The sequence below is a fragment of the Prunus persica genome, chromosome G2 (assembly GCF_000346465.2).
Source record: "Prunus persica cultivar Lovell chromosome G2, Prunus_persica_NCBIv2, whole genome shotgun sequence".
NCBI lineage: Eukaryota > Viridiplantae > Streptophyta > Magnoliopsida > Rosales > Rosaceae > Prunus > Prunus persica.
Window position 1 is genome coordinate 4,850,328 of NC_034010.1, and position 21,101 is coordinate 4,871,428.

At 37.1% G+C, this 21,101-nt stretch overlaps 2 protein-coding genes and 2 long non-coding RNA genes across 5 annotated transcripts; 3 read left to right on the forward strand and 1 right to left on the reverse strand.

The window, feature by feature from the left end:
• On the forward strand, positions 4,935 to 7,595 carry LOC109947234 (uncharacterized protein PFB0765w-like). Its single transcript, XM_020557151.1, has 5 exons — positions 4,935 to 5,209; positions 5,315 to 5,375; positions 6,135 to 6,197; positions 6,455 to 7,195; positions 7,359 to 7,595. Exons 1-5 carry the CDS (start codon positions 4,935 to 4,937, stop codon positions 7,593 to 7,595), a joined length of 1,377 nt encoding a protein of 458 aa, XP_020412740.1.
• LOC109947659 lies at positions 7,892 to 8,517 on the forward strand. Of its 2 annotated transcripts, XR_002270444.1 has the most exons (3): positions 7,892 to 7,965; positions 8,064 to 8,294; positions 8,456 to 8,517. It is a non-coding gene; the product is annotated as an uncharacterized LOC109947659 (long non-coding RNA). The 2 variants fall into 2 exon arrangements; XR_002270443.1 differs by having other exon boundaries at positions 7,892 to 8,294.
• LOC109947673 lies at positions 8,578 to 9,018 on the forward strand. Its single transcript, XR_002270463.1, has 2 exons — positions 8,578 to 8,679; positions 8,764 to 9,018. It is a non-coding gene; the product is annotated as an uncharacterized LOC109947673 (long non-coding RNA).
• On the reverse strand, positions 9,727 to 12,039 carry LOC109947235. The gene is made up of 3 exons (XM_020557152.1): positions 10,932 to 12,039; positions 10,159 to 10,776; positions 9,727 to 10,073 (listed from the first exon to the last, which is right to left on the reverse strand). Exons 1-3 carry the CDS (start codon positions 12,037 to 12,039, stop codon positions 9,727 to 9,729), a joined length of 2,073 nt encoding a protein of 690 aa, XP_020412741.1.

Here is a 21,101-nt window from a genome sequence, read left to right on the forward strand (position 1 = left end):
ATCAAAGCCCTAGAATAATTCATCCCTAATCAAAGCACTAATTAATTTCAACAAAATCCTAAAATTATAATTCATCCCTAATTAAACCTTAGAATACTCAATTTTAAATTAAAACTATAATTAAAGATATATAACAAAGGAGAGAATGAGAATAATACTTGTTGTTGACAAAAGGAGAGGAGAAGATGTTATTGCCAAGTTGCCCACCCAAGATAATAGAAGATGCAGTCAATAGAGGGAGAATTTGACCCCAAAAAACAAAAAAAAAGGAAAGAGAAACTTGATGCTGTGTCTAATAGCCAAAAAAGAAGGAGACAGAAGATATGTATAGGGTTTGCTTTTAATTTTTTCCTGTGCACAGCACCGCCCCTGCTTATATTCAACGATTTTCGAAAAATTTCTTTTTTGGGTGAAATCTTACACATTTAGAATAATGTTTATTGTAGAAAAACTTCACATGCCTAAAAAATATGGGAGATTCATTATTATACCCAATACGGAAGCCCAAATTATAAAAAAATCATAGATGAACTTGACTTTAGAAACACACCCAAAGCCCATTTCCAACATAACAAAAATGCTTCTAACTTCTTTTAAATTACAAAATTGCCATTGATTTCTTAAAACAAACCTAATCCCAAAATCTCATAAAAAGACCCAAAACACTCAATAGGGTATCAAAGTAATTTAATAATCAAAATTAAATTCAATAAGGCCAGCTGTCCTTTTTTTGGGTTTTTTTTTGTTTGTTTATAGAAATTAAATAGTGTAGAGTTTATCTATATTATTATGCTAAGAATGGGTATATGACTAAATATCTCAAAAAACATTAGCATGCTAAAATCAGGCTTTTGTCGTGTTCTTGGTGCTTTTCATATGTCACCCATACCTATCAACAACGAAGTGTTGATGATGGTGACGTGTATTCCGAGTGTGAGAATTTGGGCATTCTCATTATCATTTTCCTTACAATAAGGAAAAAAAGGAACCAGTAATGCTAACCTTCACTGGAGCAATCTACCAGTAAATGGGGAGTGATACTGCAAACCACATTTTAGCACATAATGTGATCATGCCATTTAGGGCTCGTTTGGTATATCGTATTAAACTCTAAATAGGATTAAATAGTTCATGTTAGGTGTTTGGTGTCAACTTGTATTATTTAATTACCTGACTATTTTATACGGGTTCGACTTTTAATATTCTCTTTACCTTACTAACTAATACAACTCACACACCTTGGTTTAGATAATACACGCTTAATTATACAATTAGGAAAAAAGAACACACACGTTCAGGTGAAAAATCGACGACGTAATTTTCATCTTCTTCTCCCTAAGGTTCTTCTCTGCTGTCTTCTCCAAGGTTAATTTCTTCACTCTTCTCCAGGTATCTCTCTCTCTCTCTCTCTCTCTCTCTCCCCAATATGCTTATTCTCTCTTCTTCTTTCTTTATATATTTCCTCTTTTATTAAATTTTTGTGGAAATTAGATTATGAGTTTTTCCTTTTTGACCTTTTTTTTCCTTGCTGTATTGGAACGATACATGCGGCTGTGTATCCAACTCAATACATGATGATGAGGTTTTCTTGTTTTTTTTTTTTAAAGTATTTCATCTTCTCTAGGTATCCAACTCAATAATCAAATTATCATCCCAAGTCAATGATTAGAACAATACATGCAGCTATGTTTTTCTTGCTGTATTTTTTTTTCCTACTTTTGGTGCTTTGCTGGTTTGTTTTCTAGTTATTTTCATGTTGCTACTGTTGGCTATTGATTCTCTTCTTGCCAGCTTTTTTGGGCTTCAATATATTCCCTTGTTTTTTTTTTCTTAATTATATATATGAAAATTATATTGTCTATATTTCCACTTAAATTATCAAAGAATTTTTTGTAAAAAAATAATCTGATCCAATGTTATCTGGAACAGCACCAAATGCAATATAACTTAGTTAGATTATTTATTCGGAACAACACCAAACGCCTTATAATATTATGGATAAACAGGCAGCAAATTAATACTATCCGATAGAAATTAGTTAGTGCAGTCCGACGTACCAAACGAGCCCTTAAGTTGCTAAGGAAAAAATGAAAGAGCAAATTGTAGAAATAGTCTTTGAATTTGTACTCAGAATTGCACTTGAATTACATTGCTAAATTTGATAGTGTACAAACTTTTATGAATGTGTAGCAATGGTCTTAGACATCAAATTTGTTTTCTTTTCTGTCAACATTGGTCACATGGTGTGAACGTAAGTTGTTTAGGCAAAAATTTATTTTTCTGTCAAAATTGGTCACATGGTGGGGACCTGACAAGTTGTTAAGTGAAAATTTATTTTTTATTAAATTTGGTCACATGGTGGGGACCTAACAAGTTGTTCAGAAAAAGTTTTTGACAATTCAGTATTCATCCTTAGCCTCCAAACCAAACAACCCACTCATCTTCCTCCTTATCCTCCACTTTACTCATGACGTTGAAGATAAGCCTCACCACCAAGATTTCTTTATTGCTCTAGAAATCCAGAGGACTCGAAAGGTAATGTATATAGAATGTTGAGGTTGTACGAAATGATGAGGCAAACTCATGTCGGTCAAAATAATAAATAAATAAATAACCTAACTGATACGAGACACCTATCATATTTTGACGTGGATTTATGGTATTTCTTGATAGTGAAACTTATTAATTTAAAAAATTAACCACGTACAAGGATCCACACGTATACCAAATCAAGAAAAATTATGGAGAGGAAAATGAAATGTGGTAAACATGTAATTATCCCGAATTGATATCTGGAAAGCCACGTTTGCATACGCCCTGCCCTACGTACATGTGGGACCATATTGTTCATCAAAGGAAAGGCCTTGGTGGTTGGGTGCCTGTAACGTACGTATGGACCATGGGGTCTTTTTCTGGATATTGACTGTTTGTGGACGGTAGCGTCGACATGCCGTGAAACATAGAGGCACGTGTGGTATAGCAAGCATTGCCGCGATAATAACGCAGCATGCATTGACCAAAAAAGTAGGAACATGGACTACACGTAGGATTGATTCGTTTAATAAGATGACGTCTTAAATGGTATTGCATACCTAATATGTTGAATGAAGCAACTGTTTCTATATTTTGTATAAAGTTAAAGATAAAATATGAATTAGTCACAAAAAAAGTAAAAGAGGTAAGGGTAATATGAATACGTCGTTAAAGAAATTGACCCCTTAAAATTTGATATCAATATATAATTTATAACCTATTAGTTCGAATCCCGAAAAATAGAAAACCCGGGTTTTTTAGTTTTAACCCATAAAAAACTTAACTAATTTGGAAGAAAGATACTGAATTTTGCTTAATTAATATAAAACCAAAGCCACCTAATTTTACCAAAAGGACATCCAACAACACTAAAATTACTACATGTGCCATTGTGCTTAACTGTCAAATACAATTTATTTAATTATAAACCAAAACTTAAAACTGTCAAAACGACATAACATTCCCACAAAACACAACACAAAACGACACTACTCAGATTTAATCACTTCAAAAACTGGTTTCGCGCGACCTTTCGTCTCTCACTCCAAAAACGCAACCGACGAGTAGAAACGAAGACGAGAACGAGCAGAAACGAAGACGACGAGAACGGCGACGAGCAACGACGACAAGTAACGACGACGAGCAACGACCACCGACGACGAGCAAAGACCACCAACGACGACCGAAGCTAAACCGTAAGAAAATGAATCAGTACTCTCTTCGATTTTAGGTTTTACACCGACGAAGGTTTCAGTACTGTTTCTTCCTTTTGATTTCTGGTTGTTTGTCTTCGATTTTGACCAGAAACTGCATTGCAGTTTCTGGTTCCATAATTCAATTTCAGATTGCTTTTCGCTAGGGTTTATGGGAATGTGATAACTGCTCACGAAGTTAAATGTGTTTTGATATTAGTTTTAGATACTGTTTCTTCCTTTTGATTTCTGGTTATTTGTCTTCGATTTTGAACCAGAAACTGCAATGCAGTTTCTGGTTCCATAATTCAATTTCAGAGTTCTTTTTGCTAGGGTTTATGGGAATGTGATAACTGCTCATGAATTTACATGTGTTTTGATATTAGTTTTAGCTACTGTCTTTGCATTTTGATTTCTGGTTGTTTGTACTAAATTTTGAACCAGAAACTGCATTGCAGTTTCTGGTTCCATAATCCAATTTCAGAGTTCTTTTTGCTAGGGTTTATGGGAATGTGATAACTGCTAATGAATTTAAATGTGTTTTGATATTAGTTTTAGCTACTGTCTTTGCATTTTGATTTATGGTTGTTTGTCTTTGATTTTGACCAGAAACTGCATTGCAGTTTCTGGTTCCATAATTCAATTTCATAGTGCTTTTTGCTAGGGTTTATGGGAATGTGATAACTGCTCATGAAGTTAAATGTGTTTTGATATTAGTTTTAGCTACTGTTTTTGCCTTTTTGATTTCTGGTTGTTTGTCTTTGATTTTGACCAGAAACTGCATAATTCAGTTTCAGATTGCTTTTTGCTAGGGTTTATGGGAATGTAATAACTGCTCATGAAATTAAATGTGTTTTGATATTCGTTTTAGCTACTGTTCTTGCCTTTTTGATTTCTGGTTGTTTGTAGCAAATTTTGAACCAGAAACTGCAATGCAGTTTCTGGTTCCATAATTCAATTTCAGAGTGCTTTTTGCTAGGGTTTATGGGAATGTGATAACTGCTCATGAATTTAAATGTGTTTTGATATTAGTTTTAGCTACTGTTTTTGCCTTTTGGTTTCTTTTCACATCAAATTTTGAGCAGCAGTTTCTGGTTGTTTGTTGCAGATTTTGACCACAAAAACTGCAGTGCATATCACAAAATGGAACAAGAAATGTCACCACAAAAGAATGAAGCTGAAAACCAACCAAAGCGCAGAATCAAAACGATGGCTCAAAGGATCAAAACAAAGCCAAAGCCAAACTATGATCGGAAAGCAAAGCACCCGGACTATGTCCAATTTCGGTGCAATGCCTATGCTTTCAACAGCATCATTAGAGACATAAAGGACAAGCTCAATGAAAGGCAGAAGAAGCTTCTCAAGAAAACCCCTTTCTGGAACTTGATCGAGCTGTTTTACCGCCAGAGAATTGACATGAATAACATGAATAAGTCGGACATTGACTTAGCACAGCTGCTCAAGACATTTGATCCGGATACAAAGTCCTTCAAATTTGGAACCAAATCATTCTAAATCACAAGCAATGCAGTGACTCAGATTCTAGGACTGCCAAATGAAGGCAAATCTGTCAAACTTGTCAATGATAGGTACACTGCTACCTTCAGAACAAGGCACTTTGGAGAAAAGGGAAAACCTTCAAAAAACCAGGTAGAAGCAGAATTACAAAAGACAATTGCCTTGGCAAACCAACAGAAGAAAGAAAAGGCAAAGACAGAGCAAAAGAAAAAAATGAACAAAGGAAAAGAAAAGAAAGAAGCTGAAGAAGAAGAAGAAGAAGAAGTTGATTACGACAAGGAGGTGGTCAGCCTAATATTGATTCTGCTGTGCATGACATTCCTTTTTGCCAACTCTTCATCTACTTTGCATTGGAAATTATTTGAGCACTGCGTGAATCTAGACACACTTTCAAGCTATTCGTGGGCAAGAGCTGTTTCAGACTACATGAATGAATCCTTGACCGCAAAAGCAAAAGCAAAAGCAAAGAAGGGAGGAGAAGCCTCTATAGGAGCTGTTTCGGGTTGCACTATCCTAATATTGGTAAGTAAACAGTGGCTTATGCAATGCATTTTGAGTTTTAGGCAATGCAGTTTCCATTTAGTGCAATGCAGTTTCCATTTTTTCTGCAACTCAGTTTCTGTTTTATCCTATGCAGTTTCCAACTTAATTTCTGATATATCTTGTTTTTGAACTGTGCGGTTTCTACTGTGTGAGAGGACAAACATCATACAACCAATCCTTGGCAAGGAGAAAGAAACTCCTGCCATTCTTAAATGGAGTCTTGTGGAACTCCACACAAGATTCAACCAAATAAAGGACTTGAATGACATCGAGGTATGCAATTTATCGCATGTTCTGTTTTAATGTATCTTGAATGTGAATCCATGCTAAATCATTCTCATTGTACAGGATATTTTCAAAACTCCTAAAAAGCCAAAAACTACCAGGGAAGAGGAAGACACTGTTGAGAAGGTAATTGAAATCTGTATACAGTGCATTGCAGTTTGTGTTTTCTACATTGCAGTTTGCATTTTATCCAATGCAGTTTCTGAATCATTCAATCTCATTGTACAGGGTATTTTGAAAACATATAAAAAGAGAAAAACTACCGGAGAAGAGGGAGACCCTCTTGACAAGGTATAAGAATCTCTAAACAGTGAATTATGCATTTCGGTTTTCGTTTCCTCCAATGCAATGCAGTTTCTAATTAGTTTCTGTTCAATATGCAGGAAAAAGAAAAAGAAGATGATGAGGGAAAACCTGATGATGCAATTCAAGACCTCTTGGTGAAGTCCATGACAGACCAAATCAACTACCGCCAACAACAAGATCCTAGCTTCGTTTGCCCGGAAAGATTACAACTGTGGAAGGATGAAAAGAATGAAGACAGTGAGAAGAAAATGAAGGAATTGTGGGATATATTTATCCAAGTAGAAAAGAGATCAAAGGAGCTGGAAGTGGAGTTGGCAACATACATAGAGAAATTAGATAATGAAGAATGTGTGACTGCCACCATGACAGTGGAATCTACAGTTCAGCTTAATGAAATACAAAATCTGAAAAGGAGGATTGCAGAATTGGAAGGCAAGGAAACTGGTATTGACATGGAGAAGATTGCCAAGAAAAAGGAGATTCAAGAAAAGTACAAGGCAGAAATTGAAAGCTTGTTGTCAGACCCAACAATCTTTGAAATGGAGATGGATCTGCCTACAAAACAACCAACACAACCAGTTGAAGAGAAAGAAGAAGAAAAGAAAGAAGAAGAGAAGCAACAAGAAGAGAGAGAAGAAGAGAAGAAGCAAGATGCTCCAACACCTGATGTTCCTTCAAAAGTACAAAGGGTGAAGAACAGAGAAAGAAAGAGGCTTCAAGCATCTTGCTATGTGTACGAAAAAAATAAGAAAACAAAAAAGGAGGCAAAAAAGGATGATGAAGAACTACCACAATTCAAGCTTATCTCTTCCGAGGAGGTATGCAATTACTGCAGTTCAAGCTGCTGCTTTTTTCTATTTTCTGCATTGCAGAAACAGAAACTGCAATGCAGTGTGTTATCTGCTTTACAGAAATGGAAACTGCATTGCAGTTTCTGTTTTATCGAATGAAGTTTCTAATTAGTTTCCTTTCAATCTGCAGTTAACACAAGAGGCATCTCAGCCCGATGCCACAAATCCAATTCCTGACCCCCCTAAAGGAACGAGCCTTCATGATTCAATACCTGTGGATCTACAACAATCAAGTGATGAAGATGAAGGACAAAAAAAGCAAACAAAGAAAAAACTAGGATGGGGTCAAAAAAAGGTGTGGCAGAAAATTCCAAAGCCGGACAGGGAAAGAATTGAAAAACACTACTTAAGCACTCAACTTCGGTAACATCTCTATTCCAAAATAACAATTCTTTCATCTTTTAATTACAATTAAACTAAAACTAATCTTGTGAATTTCATGTATTCGAATCCGCAGTGATATCTTCTGGGCAGGACTCAATGATGAGAAAGTGACAAACCATGATCTCAAAGATATTGTATGGGACCTGGAACTGTCACAAAACGTAAGTATTTACCAATTCTATAACACACACTGCACTGTATTTTTTATTTGTGCTACCTATATTCCCCATTTATAATTCCATTTTTCTCCAATCAATGTGAAACAGGTCATTGAGGCCTATATCCAAATAGAGGAGGATAAAATAGAGCCCATGCAGACAGAGAGTCCACAGTACATGTCCACATGGACTTGGGTAAGTATTATTTTGAAAATTCAAAATTGTTTAAACAGACAATGCACTGCAGTTTTCGAAAAAATATATACTAACAAATTGCCATTCTGTGATATCAGGCTTACATGCAAAGCTTCCTAGAGCCATCTTGGCACAGGTTCCTGTATGAACCCTTACTTGAAAAACTCGGGAAATGCAATGTTCTTTTCTTCCCAATTATTTCACAAGAAGAGTTCCACTTCACACTTCTCACATTTCACAAAAATGAACGAAAGTGGAGACACTACAATCCACTTAGATCGTTGGGACGTAGAAAAGAAGAAAGGTGCATTGACATTGCTCGAAACTTTGTAAGTGGAATGAAACTGTCTTAATTTCTCAGCACAAACACAAACAGAAACTGCAATGCAGTTTCTGTATTATACATACTGCCTAATTTCAGACCAAAACTATAATATGCAATGCACTGATTACCATTTCTTTTTCTCTTTTTTTCTTCTTCTTTAAACAGGTTAATATTGTTGAAGGGTGGCTAGAATATATAAGACCTCAAGCACGAGTGTTCATAGAAACAAAAAAAAAACCAACACTTGTGAAGCAAAAGGAAGAGCCCCCAACACTTGTACAAAAAGATTTGACTCCAAATGAAGAACTCACTCTCAAATGGATTATGCAAAATCCATTGCAGTTTCCATTTGAGGATGACATGGAATGTGCTCAACAAAGTGCATCTTCGTAAGAATTGTGTCTACTCAACTATTCATTACAGTTTGAAATCATTCAAAAGCAAAAAAAACTAATCTCGTATTTCATTTGCAGATTGGATTGCGGCATGTTCGTCATGTTCTATATGGATAAAATAGCACAAGGACAGCCCATTCCAAAAAGCGTGGACAAGAAATTCATGAATGAATATCGAGCACAATATGTCACAAAACTCCTACACCACAAAAACTGTGTAATTAATCGTCTCTAGTGATTTGCCTTTCGTTAACTCAAGACAATATGTATCTTAATTCTTGTGGATGTTTGTAAATATTTCTAGTTATGGTATATGAGAACATATTTCCTATACATATATAAACTGTAATATAATCTTGGAACAGGATGCAACAAAACCAAAAGGAAACAAACAAACTGCAATGCAGTTTCTGCAACAAAATCTGAAATAAACAGAAACTGCAATGCAGTTTCTGCAACAAAATCTGCTCAAAATCTGAAAACAAGCATTGAATGGCAGTCGAAAACGAATATCCACTCATTAAACAATTGTATAATTTTCATTAACTTCAAAAAAGAATCACAATATCCAAAAATGTGAAAAGAACCCAAAAGCCAAAGCCATAATCAAAGTACTAAAACTTTGTTCAAAACACATTTAAGTAGGTCAGCATTGAAATGTAGTTTCTGCTCATAATCTGCAACAAAATCTGCTCAAAATCTGAAATAAACAGAAATCTGAAATAAACAGAAACTGCAATGCAGTTTCTGCAACAAAATCTGAAATAAACAGAAACTGCAATGCAGTTTCTGCAACAAAATCTGCTCAAAATCTGAAAACAAGCATTGAATGGCAGTCAAAAACGAATATTCACTCATTAAACAATTGTATAATTTTCATTAACTTCAAAAAAGAATCACAATATCCAATTAGACGCGGTGTAGCCAATTACAAGCAACTAAAACTGCAATACAGTTTTTGCAAAAAGTGCAACGCAGAAACTGACTATATATTCGCTAAACCATATCTAAAATAAAAAATTGTCAAATGAGAAGGAGTGTTCATATAATAGCCTTGCAAGTCTTCCTATTGTGCCCAGCAACACTGCACCGACTGCATTTCAATGGCCTTTTAAATTCACCAAAAACTTTGATCCTCTTTGTTGGTGGTCTTCCGGCTGGCCTCTTTGTAATTGGCGGAAGCACAACTCCAGCGACAGAACCATTGTTGCCAAATCCTTTCCCAATATCTGGAATAGGAAAAATAGGACTCTCATAGGCTTTTCGAAAGAAGTCGGTTTTGTAGTAACACTCCACGTAATCATAAACTGAATCTCTCTTTGCTAGGATTGCAGCCACCGCATGTGTGTAGTAACACTCCACGTAACCAAAGACGGCAAGAACAAGTCCTTTGCTCGAGATCAACCATCACAGAATAATCAGCAAATACTTCAAAAACAGTGCTATTAGAACGACGAACTGCCCAAGTCCTACCGGCCTCCGCATTTTCACAGAGTCTAGTCTCCATCTCCGGACACAAAACTGTTGTCCACTTCTCCGCTTCAATTCTTCGTTGAGAATTCAATACCATCAATTTCTGTCGAATCCCTTCGATCAAAGGTAGCACCGGCAAATCTCGAAACACACCAACCCAATTATTAAAGGACTCCGCTAAACTGTTTGCCATCTCCCCATAACGCATTCCTTTGAAAAATGCGTTGGCATAGTGATCTCTAGACAAATCAGATATAAATGTCTTCACTTTCGAACTCCCAACAATCACCAACTCCTCCATTGCTACCTTAAACTCTTCCTCCGTAACAGCATATGCGCATCTACTAAATAAATTGATAACACGGTCTTGGAGCAGTTTCCCATAACCTGACTTCGGGTACTTTGATATCAAATTCTGTTTGAGGTGATAATAACAGTAAGAATGAGGCCATCCGGGAAACACAAACCCCATTGCATTTAACAAACCTTGATTGCGGTCCGAGAAAAAGGTCACCACTCTCCCCATCGGTAGCAATATAGAAGCCAAATGTTGAAGAAACCAAGTCCAATTCTCCTCTGTCTCAGAATCAACAACTCCAAAAGCTAGAGGATAAAACCCTGCAAAACAAAACCAAAAGCACAAGTATAAGCAAAAAAAGGAAACTGCAGTGCAATTTATGAAAACAAATCTGCTCAAAAAAGGGAAACTGCAATGCAGTTTCTGCTAAAAATTGCAACAAATGAAAATCTGCAATACATTACAGTAACCATACCTTGATTTCCATTCTTTCCCGAAGCACACAGAAGTTGCCCCTTGTACTTGCTCTTCAAAAACGTAGCATCAATGAACAACAAGGGTATGCAATATTGAAATCCAGCAATGCAACCGCCAAAAGACACAAAAAACCGTCGAAAGCGATTAATTCCAGCTTCACAATCAAGAGTGCAGAGAGAACCAGTGTTAGTTTCCTTTACGGCGTCCACATACCACACTAACTCGTTGAAGGACTTCGACTCATCACCGTGAACGTCCAATTTAGCTAACTCTTTGCCAAACCATGCGTGGTAGTATGAAATGTCTATACCATAATAATCTTTGAACTCGTGTATAATCTCAACTGGCTTCAGCTCTGGTTTTGCACGAATTCTGTCCACAATGAGGGAGGACACCACACGAGACCTCATCATCTTACTCTTTGATTCCCGTATCCGACCCGCACATGTATGAACATTATTTAACGTCCGAATTACAAAACTGCCAGTAGCTTCACAACGAGAAGCATAAACACGCCAACTGCAACCCTCCAATTTCTTATTCGAACAAACAGCAACCACCCGCTTCTTGTCATTGCCGGCATATTCAAAATTAAATCCTACTTCAAGAGCGTACTTGCACAATTTCAACCGGAACTCCTCTGCACCACCGTCAAACTTCTGCCCCACATGATGTATGTATGTCTCCCACTCATTCGACAACAAAGGCTTAGCACTTGCTCTCTTCGACCTGCCCAAAAACTCGTTTCTGTCTTCGACAGTACTAGAACACGACGACTCGCCCTTTTCACATGCTATCAACTCCTTATTTACACAAAAATCACCACTATATTCACTGCTCCCGCATAAATCCTTCACTAAAATATCAACAGTCTTCTCATTTGATATCAACAAAAATGTCCTCATCAAGTCCAAATCGCTATCCGTTTCTAGAAAACAACTCGGATAACTGGGCACCGAATACCGTAATGTGAAACAACCCAACTGCAAACCCCTAAACCTCAGACACAAAGTCTTCAAAATATCAACCATGGATGACTCTGATGAAACTGAAAACATGATGGTTTCCGACTTATATGTGCACTTGGCAATGACACACACCTCCATTAGCCTTGAAAATGCAAACAAAACAACAAACAAAAACAGAATATCAAAACACGTTTGACTTCATGAGCAGTTATAACATTCCCATAAACCCTAGCAAAAAGCACTCTGAAATTGAATTATGGAACCAGAAACTGCATTGCAGTTTCTGGTTCAAAATTTGCTACAAACAACCAGAAATCAAAATGCAAAGACAGTACTGAATATCAAAACACGTTTGACTTCATGAGCAGTTATAATATTCCCATAAACCCTAGCAAAAAGCACTCTGAAATTGAATTATGGAACCAGAAACTGCATTGCAGTTTCTGGTTCAAAATTTAGTACAAACAACCAGAAATTTTGAATCCAACGATTTTGAATGGTTAATCCCTATAAACGAAGCAAAACCTAAACAAAGAGTAGTTTTGAATCCAACGATTCATCCATTTTTCCAAAAACTGCATTGCATAAAGAACAACAGCAAAAATGTGTAATCCCTAAAATCGAAGACAAATCTGTGTTAGAGGGTCATTTTCTTACTGTTTTTTTCCCAAGAGAGTGAAAATCGCTTCGATAGTCGTCAGTGGTTGTCGTTGTTGGTGGTGGTTTCTGCTCGTCGTCGTTGCTGCTCGTCGTTGCTGCTCGTCGTCGTTGCTGAACGAAATCTGCTGCCAAACAACTGAGCTCGAAGACGAAACAGAGAAGAACACGAAGCTGCTGCCAAACGAACGAGAAACAACTGAGCTCGAAGACGAAACAGAGAAGAACACGAAGCTGCTGCCAAACGAACGAGAACGAAAACGAAACAGAGAAGCCAACGAATCTGGGCCTCTCTTTGGGCTAATCCAAAATAGTAATTTTTTCCTAGGTATTAAAACTAAAACCAAAATATCCAATATCTTACAAACTAATTAATAAAGTTAATTATGTCTAAAACCTAATTTTTCTTCATCTTTATCTTCATTTCTTATTTCAATATATTCCAATTCAATTTAATTTTATGCACGAACGTTGGTGGTATGATATTGAGTGTGCAAATTTGATGATCATGTTGAAAAGGAGATATTAGGTATGCGTCCGGAGGAGTGTATTTATTTCGTGTGGGACCTTTGCTGATGTTGTTGACATCAATTGACAAGTTTAGAAGTTAGAGGTGAAATACAAATTAGATTGAAAATTAGATTTTACAATAAAGTCACCCAATGGTTGGGTCTGGCTGGCCGGCCGGCTCTATTATCAACACACTTCGACCCTTGGTAGCAAGATATGGGTAGCTGAAGGACTATGGCTCAAAATGAATTGAGCTAGATTTACCTTACAATCAAATTCGACGGCACGAGTGAATTTAATTAATAATAAATAATAATAATACATCTAATTAGTGGGGAACATAATGAGTCGTACCTTTCAAAATATATCTAGTACATAAGATAGAAACTAGTAAACAAAGACAACAATAAATAAATATGCAATGTAAATACAAAATAAAACTATTTAAGTTTGCACCCCTCAAGACTTCAAAAGATTTAAAATCACTAATTATTTATTATTGATATTATCAGTAAAATATTTTTCAATGTGAAGTATCATACAGTCACCAAGAAACTTTTCCTCTATCTTGTTCTCTTAGGATTTCGATAATGATCTGACATTATAAAGTATAGCATATGAATGATGTATAAAACATGTAAGTAACTATAATGTGAAACAATATCTAGCACTAGTAAGTTAAACAATAAGGGTTTCATATTTTTTAAAATTTATTCATACACAATAGAAGATAACCCATACATTCAAACAAGCTTCCAATTTGAACAAATGCTAAAAATGGAGCAAAATCTCTAATACATAAGGTTAAAAATCCCCAAATTCAAAAATCCCTCTTACTTCTAATCACTAAATTAATTTGGTTCTCTAGGGGAAGCTAGGGCAAGGTTTGCTCTGCTTCTCTCACGAGTGACGAGAATATGACTTGAAGATGACCAGGTATCATGCTCTATGTGTGGAACACAGCCAACATGGGTGGGCTTATGATTGCTTTCAAATTTGGGTTGGGCTACCTACATGCTTTTTTTATGAAGACCACATGGTATTATAACAAGAATTCTACAGTGAGGGTCTTATTTAAGGCCCTTAAATGAGGTCATATTTCCTAATCGTTGGATCAAATTAGTTAGTCGTTGAATCAAATTGGTTATTTTAATTCAACGATTAAGAGATAGGACATTATCTAAGGCCCTCACTGTAGAATGACTCAATATTAAAAAAAATAATAATAATAAATTGTACGGGCTGCAGCCCAGACATCCATTATGTATATATGTTCCTATTTTCCACAATGGGAGATTCTATATCCAGGGCTGTATAGGTATTTTATATGATGTAATTTGTTTTACGTGTTAATTTTTGTTGTTGTTAACATATTTTGTTTTAATATATGTTTATGTTATGCTAGTTTTTTTTATTTATGAATATTTCTATAAAAAATAATCCAAATTTGGAAAATATTATAAAAACAAACTTTGAAAGTAAAATAATTAAATATAAAGTCCTAGTGATAAAAGAAGTTCCAGGTTTATATTGAAAATAATTAAAAGAAACATAGAAAAATTGAAGTGGTAATTTTAAAGGAAAATTATAATAATTGAAAGCAAACATAAAAAAAATAAAATAAATTTGAGAGAGAGAAGGAAGCATCAAACCATAAAAAAGAAAAAAGAAAAAAAAATAACGAAATAACAAATAAAAAAGTAAAAACAAAGAGGTTCATAAACACATTAAACAAAGCCTTATTTGGTTGTTGTTAAACAAAACATCTTTTTAATTTAATTCAATCCTGGACTGTTGGTACGAGTACAAGGCCCAGCTTGTGGGCTGGTTGGTCCTCCATGGTGAAGTAGGCTGCAACTTCTCAAAATGTGGTGCTCATTGGGGCTGTATGGGCTCTAACCGAGTCCACGAATTTAGGTCAAGCTCTGGTCAACCTTTATTATATAGAGCCTCAAGGTCCCGTTTGGTTTATGAAAAAGGAGGCTTAGGAATGTGAAAACAATTGCTTTTCCATGTTTGGTAAGTCCAGACATGGAAAATTGTTGCCCGGCACATGAGAAAGTAAGGGAGAAGTGAATCCCTCCTCCCCCCTTGGGTTTTGCTTTCCTCCTCATGAGAAAATTTGGAAAAATGAGCCAACATTAAATACTCAAATTTCGTGATCATTTTGTCCCCCATTAACAATTTAGAAGTACAATATAACATTAAATGCATTCTATTTTTATTTGATTTCATATGGGGTAATTGGAAAATTAAACAAACTTTGTTTTACATTCCTATACAAACCAAACATGTGAAAGAAAATAAAGTGGTATTTCCTCATTACTTTCCTAGGATTACCGAACACGAGAAATGAATCTTTCATTTCTCATTCTCATTTCTTGAGAAAGACATGGAAAATTATTCCCCATCAAATCTATTTATGCAAACCAAACGGAGCCCAAATGTCTTTCATTGAGGATGCCTTTTTGCACTTGGACTCTACATACTAGAGCCCAAGGAAGTTGCGCCCCATTTAAGGCTAAAACAACACACAAAGTTAGCTGTTAACGTGGCAAATGCAAGGCCTTACAACCCAAAAATGTAATAAACAACTTATATTAATAAAAACAACATAGCATTAATATTTTAACACTACCTCTTAATGCTTTGTTGTTGAACTCCCAAGATCTCTCTAAGATAGTGAAATTTATCATTTCGTTAAGCTTTGGTGAAGATGTCAACCACTTGATCTTTATTTTTGCAATACTAGACCTCAATCACATTTTCCTCCACTGCCTCTCGGATGAAGTGATGCTTGAGTGCAATATGCTTTGATTGGAAAACATGATTCTTTGCCACAGCAATGGAAGACTTGCTATCACATATAATTTGAGTTGCTTCTCCTTGCTTTTTACCAACATCTTCCAAAATTCTACCAAAAAAATTTCTTAACGCTAAATCTATGTTAGGTCTAGATAGAAATTTTCCAGAATCTATTTTTGTTTGTTTGCATCTTTTTGCTTCTCTGTGTAATCTGTTTGTCAGGTTTATGGGGTTTTCATGAATATCTTTGATTCCGACCAAAATAAAAAATTCAAGATTGAACTTTGTCTTGAAGATCCGCTTCACACCTATGACATCTTTGTCTTTAGGCTATCAACAAGTTCCCATGTCTCATTCTTTTCAATCACATTAATTTCTTCTTCGATTTCATTCTTCCAAGCTTCCTCTTGGATTGCCGCTTCAAAGCTTTCCGGTTCAAACACAAAAGTTGCAACTTGCATACAAGTCATTCAAACTCCTTGTTCTTCTCGGAGTTGAACTAAGAGGTGTAGATCCATATGTTTGTGAAAGAATATGGAATTCTGTAGTTTGTATTGATATCAATGGGACTGTAATGTACAAGCTTTATACAGATTGCAAATGCTATTCTAAGTAAATAGGAAATCCATTCTAAGTAAGTCAATCACAATAGCTGTGATGGACTCAATCTTAGCTAATTACTGGGATTGTGCTAATTACAATAGTTGACCAATTTCTTTCCTTTAACACTCCCCTCAAGTTGGAGTGTGAATGTGTATTACACCCAACTTGCCAAGATGGGATTGGAACAAGGGTGCAGACAACAGCTTAGTGAAAATATCAGTAACTTGATGTTTTGTTTGCACATGAGCTGTCTGGATTTCTCCATTTTGAATTCTCTCACGAACAGTATGGCAATCCAATTCGATGTGCTTGGTCCGTTCATGATAAACTGGGTTGGCTACGATATAGTGCTGCCTTGTTGTCACAAAGTAAGGTGGTTGGTTGGCGATGCTCCACTTGTAGGTCCTGTAAGAGGTATTGCAACCAAGTAAGTTCACAAGTGGTGGCTGCCATGGAGCAGTACTCAGCTTCTGCAGACGACCTTGAGACAGTAACCTGCTTCTTACTTTTCCATGATATGAGTGACCTGCCAAGAAAGATACAGTATCCAGTAATCGAGCGCCTTGTAAAAGGACATCGTGCCCAATCTGCATCACAATATGCAGTCAAGTGTAGTGGCCCATTCGAAGAGAATAATAACCCTTGGCTAGGAGCTCCTTTGAGGTAGTGAAGGAGTCGACGTGTTGTGTCAAAATGGTGCTTCCGAGGCTCATGCATAAACTGACTGAGTGTATTTACTGCATATGTGATTTCTGATCTTGTTATTGTCAGATAGATTAATCTTCCAATAAGTCTTCGATAACGAGTAGGGTCTTTAAAAGGGTTACTCCTTATAGGCATGAGGGCAACATTGGCTTCCATAGGAATTTTTTCAAGCTTAGCACCAAGTAAGCCCGCATCTTCCAAGATATCTAGTGTATACTTCCGTTGACAAAAAGAAATGCCAGATTTGGACCATGCAATTTCAACTCCAAGAAAATACTTTAAAGGTTCAAGGTCTTTGATTTTAAAACAGGTGCCGAGAAAATGTTTAAGGTCTCGTATGACATCATCATAATTTCTAGTGATTATCATAACATCATCATAATTTTCAGTGATTATCATATCATCAACATATAACAATATAACAGTGAAAGATTTACCACGTGTTTGTGTAAACATAGAATAATCTGCTTTGGATTAAAAGAAACTAATATTCTGTATAGCAGATGAAAACTTACAAAACCAGCTTCGAGACGCCTGTTTGAGACCATATAAGGATTTGTGAAGACGACACACAATGTGCTCCCCTTGTCGTCGATACCCCGGCGGTGGAAGCATGTAGACTACTTCATGAAGGTTGCCATGAAGAAAAGTATTGTGCACGTCCATCTGATAAAGTGGCCAATTGCGGACAGATGCAATAGTTAGAAGACAGCGGACGGTGATAAGCTTAGCAACATGAGCAAATATCTCAGTATAATCGATGCCTTCACGTTGGGTGAATCCTTTGGGGACCAAGCAAGCTTTGTATCTTTCAATGGAACCGTCATAATTGTATTTAATTTTGAAAACGCATTTGCATCCAATCGGACGATGACCAGCTGGCAATGGAACTAAGGACCAAGTGTTGTTCTCCTCCAGAGCTGTAATTTCAAAATTCATGGCCTCAACCCAGTGTGGGTTATGTTGTGGTGTTGGGTTCAACCAATTGAGAGATATTATTGACAAAAATTCTATGATGCTTAGAAAAATTGGAGTGAGATACATACCGAGTGATGGGGTAGCGAGTGCCAGACGTGATTGGGGAATGAGCGCCAGGAGAAAGTAAGGGCAGCATGGTGAGCTTGGTAATCTTGAAGTGGGAATGAGGTTTGGTAGGGTGGGTGGATTTTCGAATAGGTGGGGGTTGGGTGTCGATGAAAGGTGAGAAGGGAATAGTGGGAAGATGTGGTGTGATAGGTGGAGACGACGCTGGGGTGTCAAGGGATGAATAAGGGGCGTCATCTAAAGCCACGGGAGAGGGATGTGGGGAGGGAGGTGGAGAATCATAGATGGTGAGGTCTGGGGTTACTTGGGTCTGCAGATCATGGGCTGGATGAGGATTGTGGGCCAGATGGGGTTCTGGTAGAGATAATGAGTCATGGGATGGAGTGGGTAGGACAATAGTGTCATCTTGATTTTCGGACGGGGATGTAGAAAATGGAAATATATTTTCGTTAAAAATCACATCTAGAGAGGAAAGAAATTTTTGTGTACTAAGATCATAAAGACGATAACCCTTTTGACCAAGTGGATAACCAAAGAAGACACATTGACGAGCCCATGCATCAAACTTGTGTTTGGGAAGAAGATTGGTAGCATAACACAAACAACCAAAAACCTGTAAATTAGAATAATCGGGAGATTTGTTGTGCAAGAGTTCATATGGGGATTTGTGTTTGAGTAAGAGTGTGGGGAGGCGATTTATGAGATAGCATGCAGTTTGTAAACTTCCCCCCAAAAAACGTAAGGGAATGTTGGCTTGGAAACAGAGTGCCCTACCCACATTTAAAAGATGTCGATGTTTTCGCTCAACTATGCCATTTTGTTTAGGTGTATATGGACATGAGTGTTGGAAAATGGTAACTTTGTCTCTACAAAAGGATTGGAGAGACAGGAATTCACTCCCATTATCGGAACGCAAGGTTTTGACAGGAAGATTGAATTAGGTTTGGACCCAAGAGAAAAATGATTTTATCACCCCTTGTGTTTCTGATTTAAAATTTAAGAGATGAATCCATGTAAATCAGGTAAAATCATCCACAATAGTTAGAAAATATCTTGCGCTAGTGTGAGTGTGAATTTTGTGTGGGCCCCAGATGTCATAATGAATTAAATCAAAAGGTGCATTGGATGACATTGAAGTAGATGGAGAAAAAAAATAAACGAGTTTGCTTTGCTAAAGGACAAATATCACAAACATGATTTGGATCACAGACAATTTCTGGAATTTTATTGGAAAGGAACTGAGTAGGTGCATTGGATGGGTGCCCTAGACGTTGGTACCAAAGATGGGAGGTGTGGTGAACATGATAAGCTAAATGTGGATTTTGGGTAGCTTTGAGGTAGTAGAGCCCATTAAAATGCTTGTCTAGGCCAATCGTCCTCCCCGTGTTCACGTCCTGCACAATACAAAATTTATCAAAGAAAATCACAGTACACTTCAATCCTCGTGTTAATTTGCTCACAGATAATAAGTTCACATTGAATTGTGGGACATGAAGAACACCATCAAGGGTTAAGGCTTTAGACAATTTAATGGACCCAATATTTTTTATTTCTGCTTTTCCTCCATTGGGTAAACCAACAAAATCATGTTGAGTATTGATTGTGTTGTGTGTAGGTGCAAAACATGAAATATGATCTGAGGCTCCACTGCCCATTATCCAATATATATTTGAATGTCAGTCATGCTGTGAAAGATTGCAGGTGGATGTAACAATACCTGTTGCATTTGTAAGTGGAAAATTACTGGGTCGGTTGTGTAAAAGGGCAATCAATTGATTGTATTCTTAGGTAGTGAAAGCAGGGCTTCTTTGGATTTGCTGTCATGCTCTAGAATTGGATCCTTTTCGGCAGTGTAAGCAGCAGGCCTTTTGTTTTTGGGCTTGACATTCTTGCCATGCAATTTGTGACCCACAGGAAAACCATTGAGACAATAACAATTTTGAACTGTGTGAGTGTCTCCATCGCAATAAGAACACTTTAGAGACCTCCTTGAGTAGGAGCCATGCTTGCCATCCTCAACACCGGGGGGTTTTGCCGTTGTTGAGTTGCCGGAGCTTGTGCCGCCCTTTGTGGTTGTATAGCAACCTGTTTGCATAGCATGGGATCCAATTTGACGGTTTGCCACGTCCATCTGCCACTCGTGTTGGAGGATCAAGCCATGAACGCGGCGTGTGTCGAGGATCGGTGAAATCATCATAATAGACCCACGCACAGTTGAATAAGGTTCGTTAAGACCCATTAAAATTTGCATAACTCTCTCCTTCTCCTCTTGAGGCACGTGTTTTGGAACCCTCGCAATTGCAGATGATGGGTTCATGATAGGAATCTAATTCATCCCATAGGGCCTTGAGTTTGGTGTAATATTCTGAAATCGTAAGGTGCCCTTGTCGATGTTCGGCGATTTCTTGGCGGATTTGGTAATTCCTGGAATCGTTGTTTTGTGAGAACCGATCCTTAAGATCATTCCACACCATGGATGCGCTAGTGCAGGAAAGCACACAGCTTGCAATATCGGGATGTAGTGATTGCAGAATCCACAATAATACCATGTCGTTGCATCTCTGCCAAATAGCAGATTTGGCATCGGTGCTTGCTGGGGATTTGATGGTTCCATCAATGAATCCTAGTTTGTTTTTAGCACTCAAGGCAATTCACATCGAACTGCTCCATTGCCCGTAATTATGGCCTTTGAGAGGCTTGGAGACGAGAACAAGGCCGGGTGAGTCTGAATGGTGTAGGGTGAGTGGATCAGATATGGTGATTTCAGATTCGGATGATTTTTTGTCACCCATGTTGGGGATCTGTGTTAGTTGGTTTTTTGTAGTGGCGGAAGACGTTTGGGTAGAGTCACCAATATTGGTGCTCTGATACCATGA

Excerpts from the sequence above, each read along its gene's own strand:
- LOC109947234 (XM_020557151.1), top strand. The coding sequence starts at position 4,935 with ATGGCTCAAAGGATCAAAACAAAGCCAAAGCCAAACTATGATCGGAAA. Across the intron at positions 6,198-6,454 it reads AGGAAGACACTGTTGAGAAG|GAAAAAGAAAAAGAAGATGA; the intron begins GTAATTGAAATC and ends TTCAATATGCAG. Across the intron at positions 7,196-7,358 it reads AGCTTATCTCTTCCGAGGAG|TTAACACAAGAGGCATCTCA; the intron begins GTATGCAATTAC and ends TTCAATCTGCAG.
- LOC109947235 (XM_020557152.1), bottom strand. The coding sequence starts at position 12,039 with ATGGAGGTGTGTGTCATTGCCAAGTGCACATATAAGTCGGAAACCATC. Across the intron at positions 10,777-10,931 it reads GGGAAAGAATGGAAATCAAG|GGTTTTATCCTCTAGCTTTT; the intron begins GTATGGTTACTG and ends TTTGTTTTGCAG. Across the intron at positions 10,074-10,158 it reads CTGTGAAAATGCGGAGGCCG|GACTTGTTCTTGCCGTCTTT; the intron begins GTAGGACTTGGG and ends TCTCGAGCAAAG.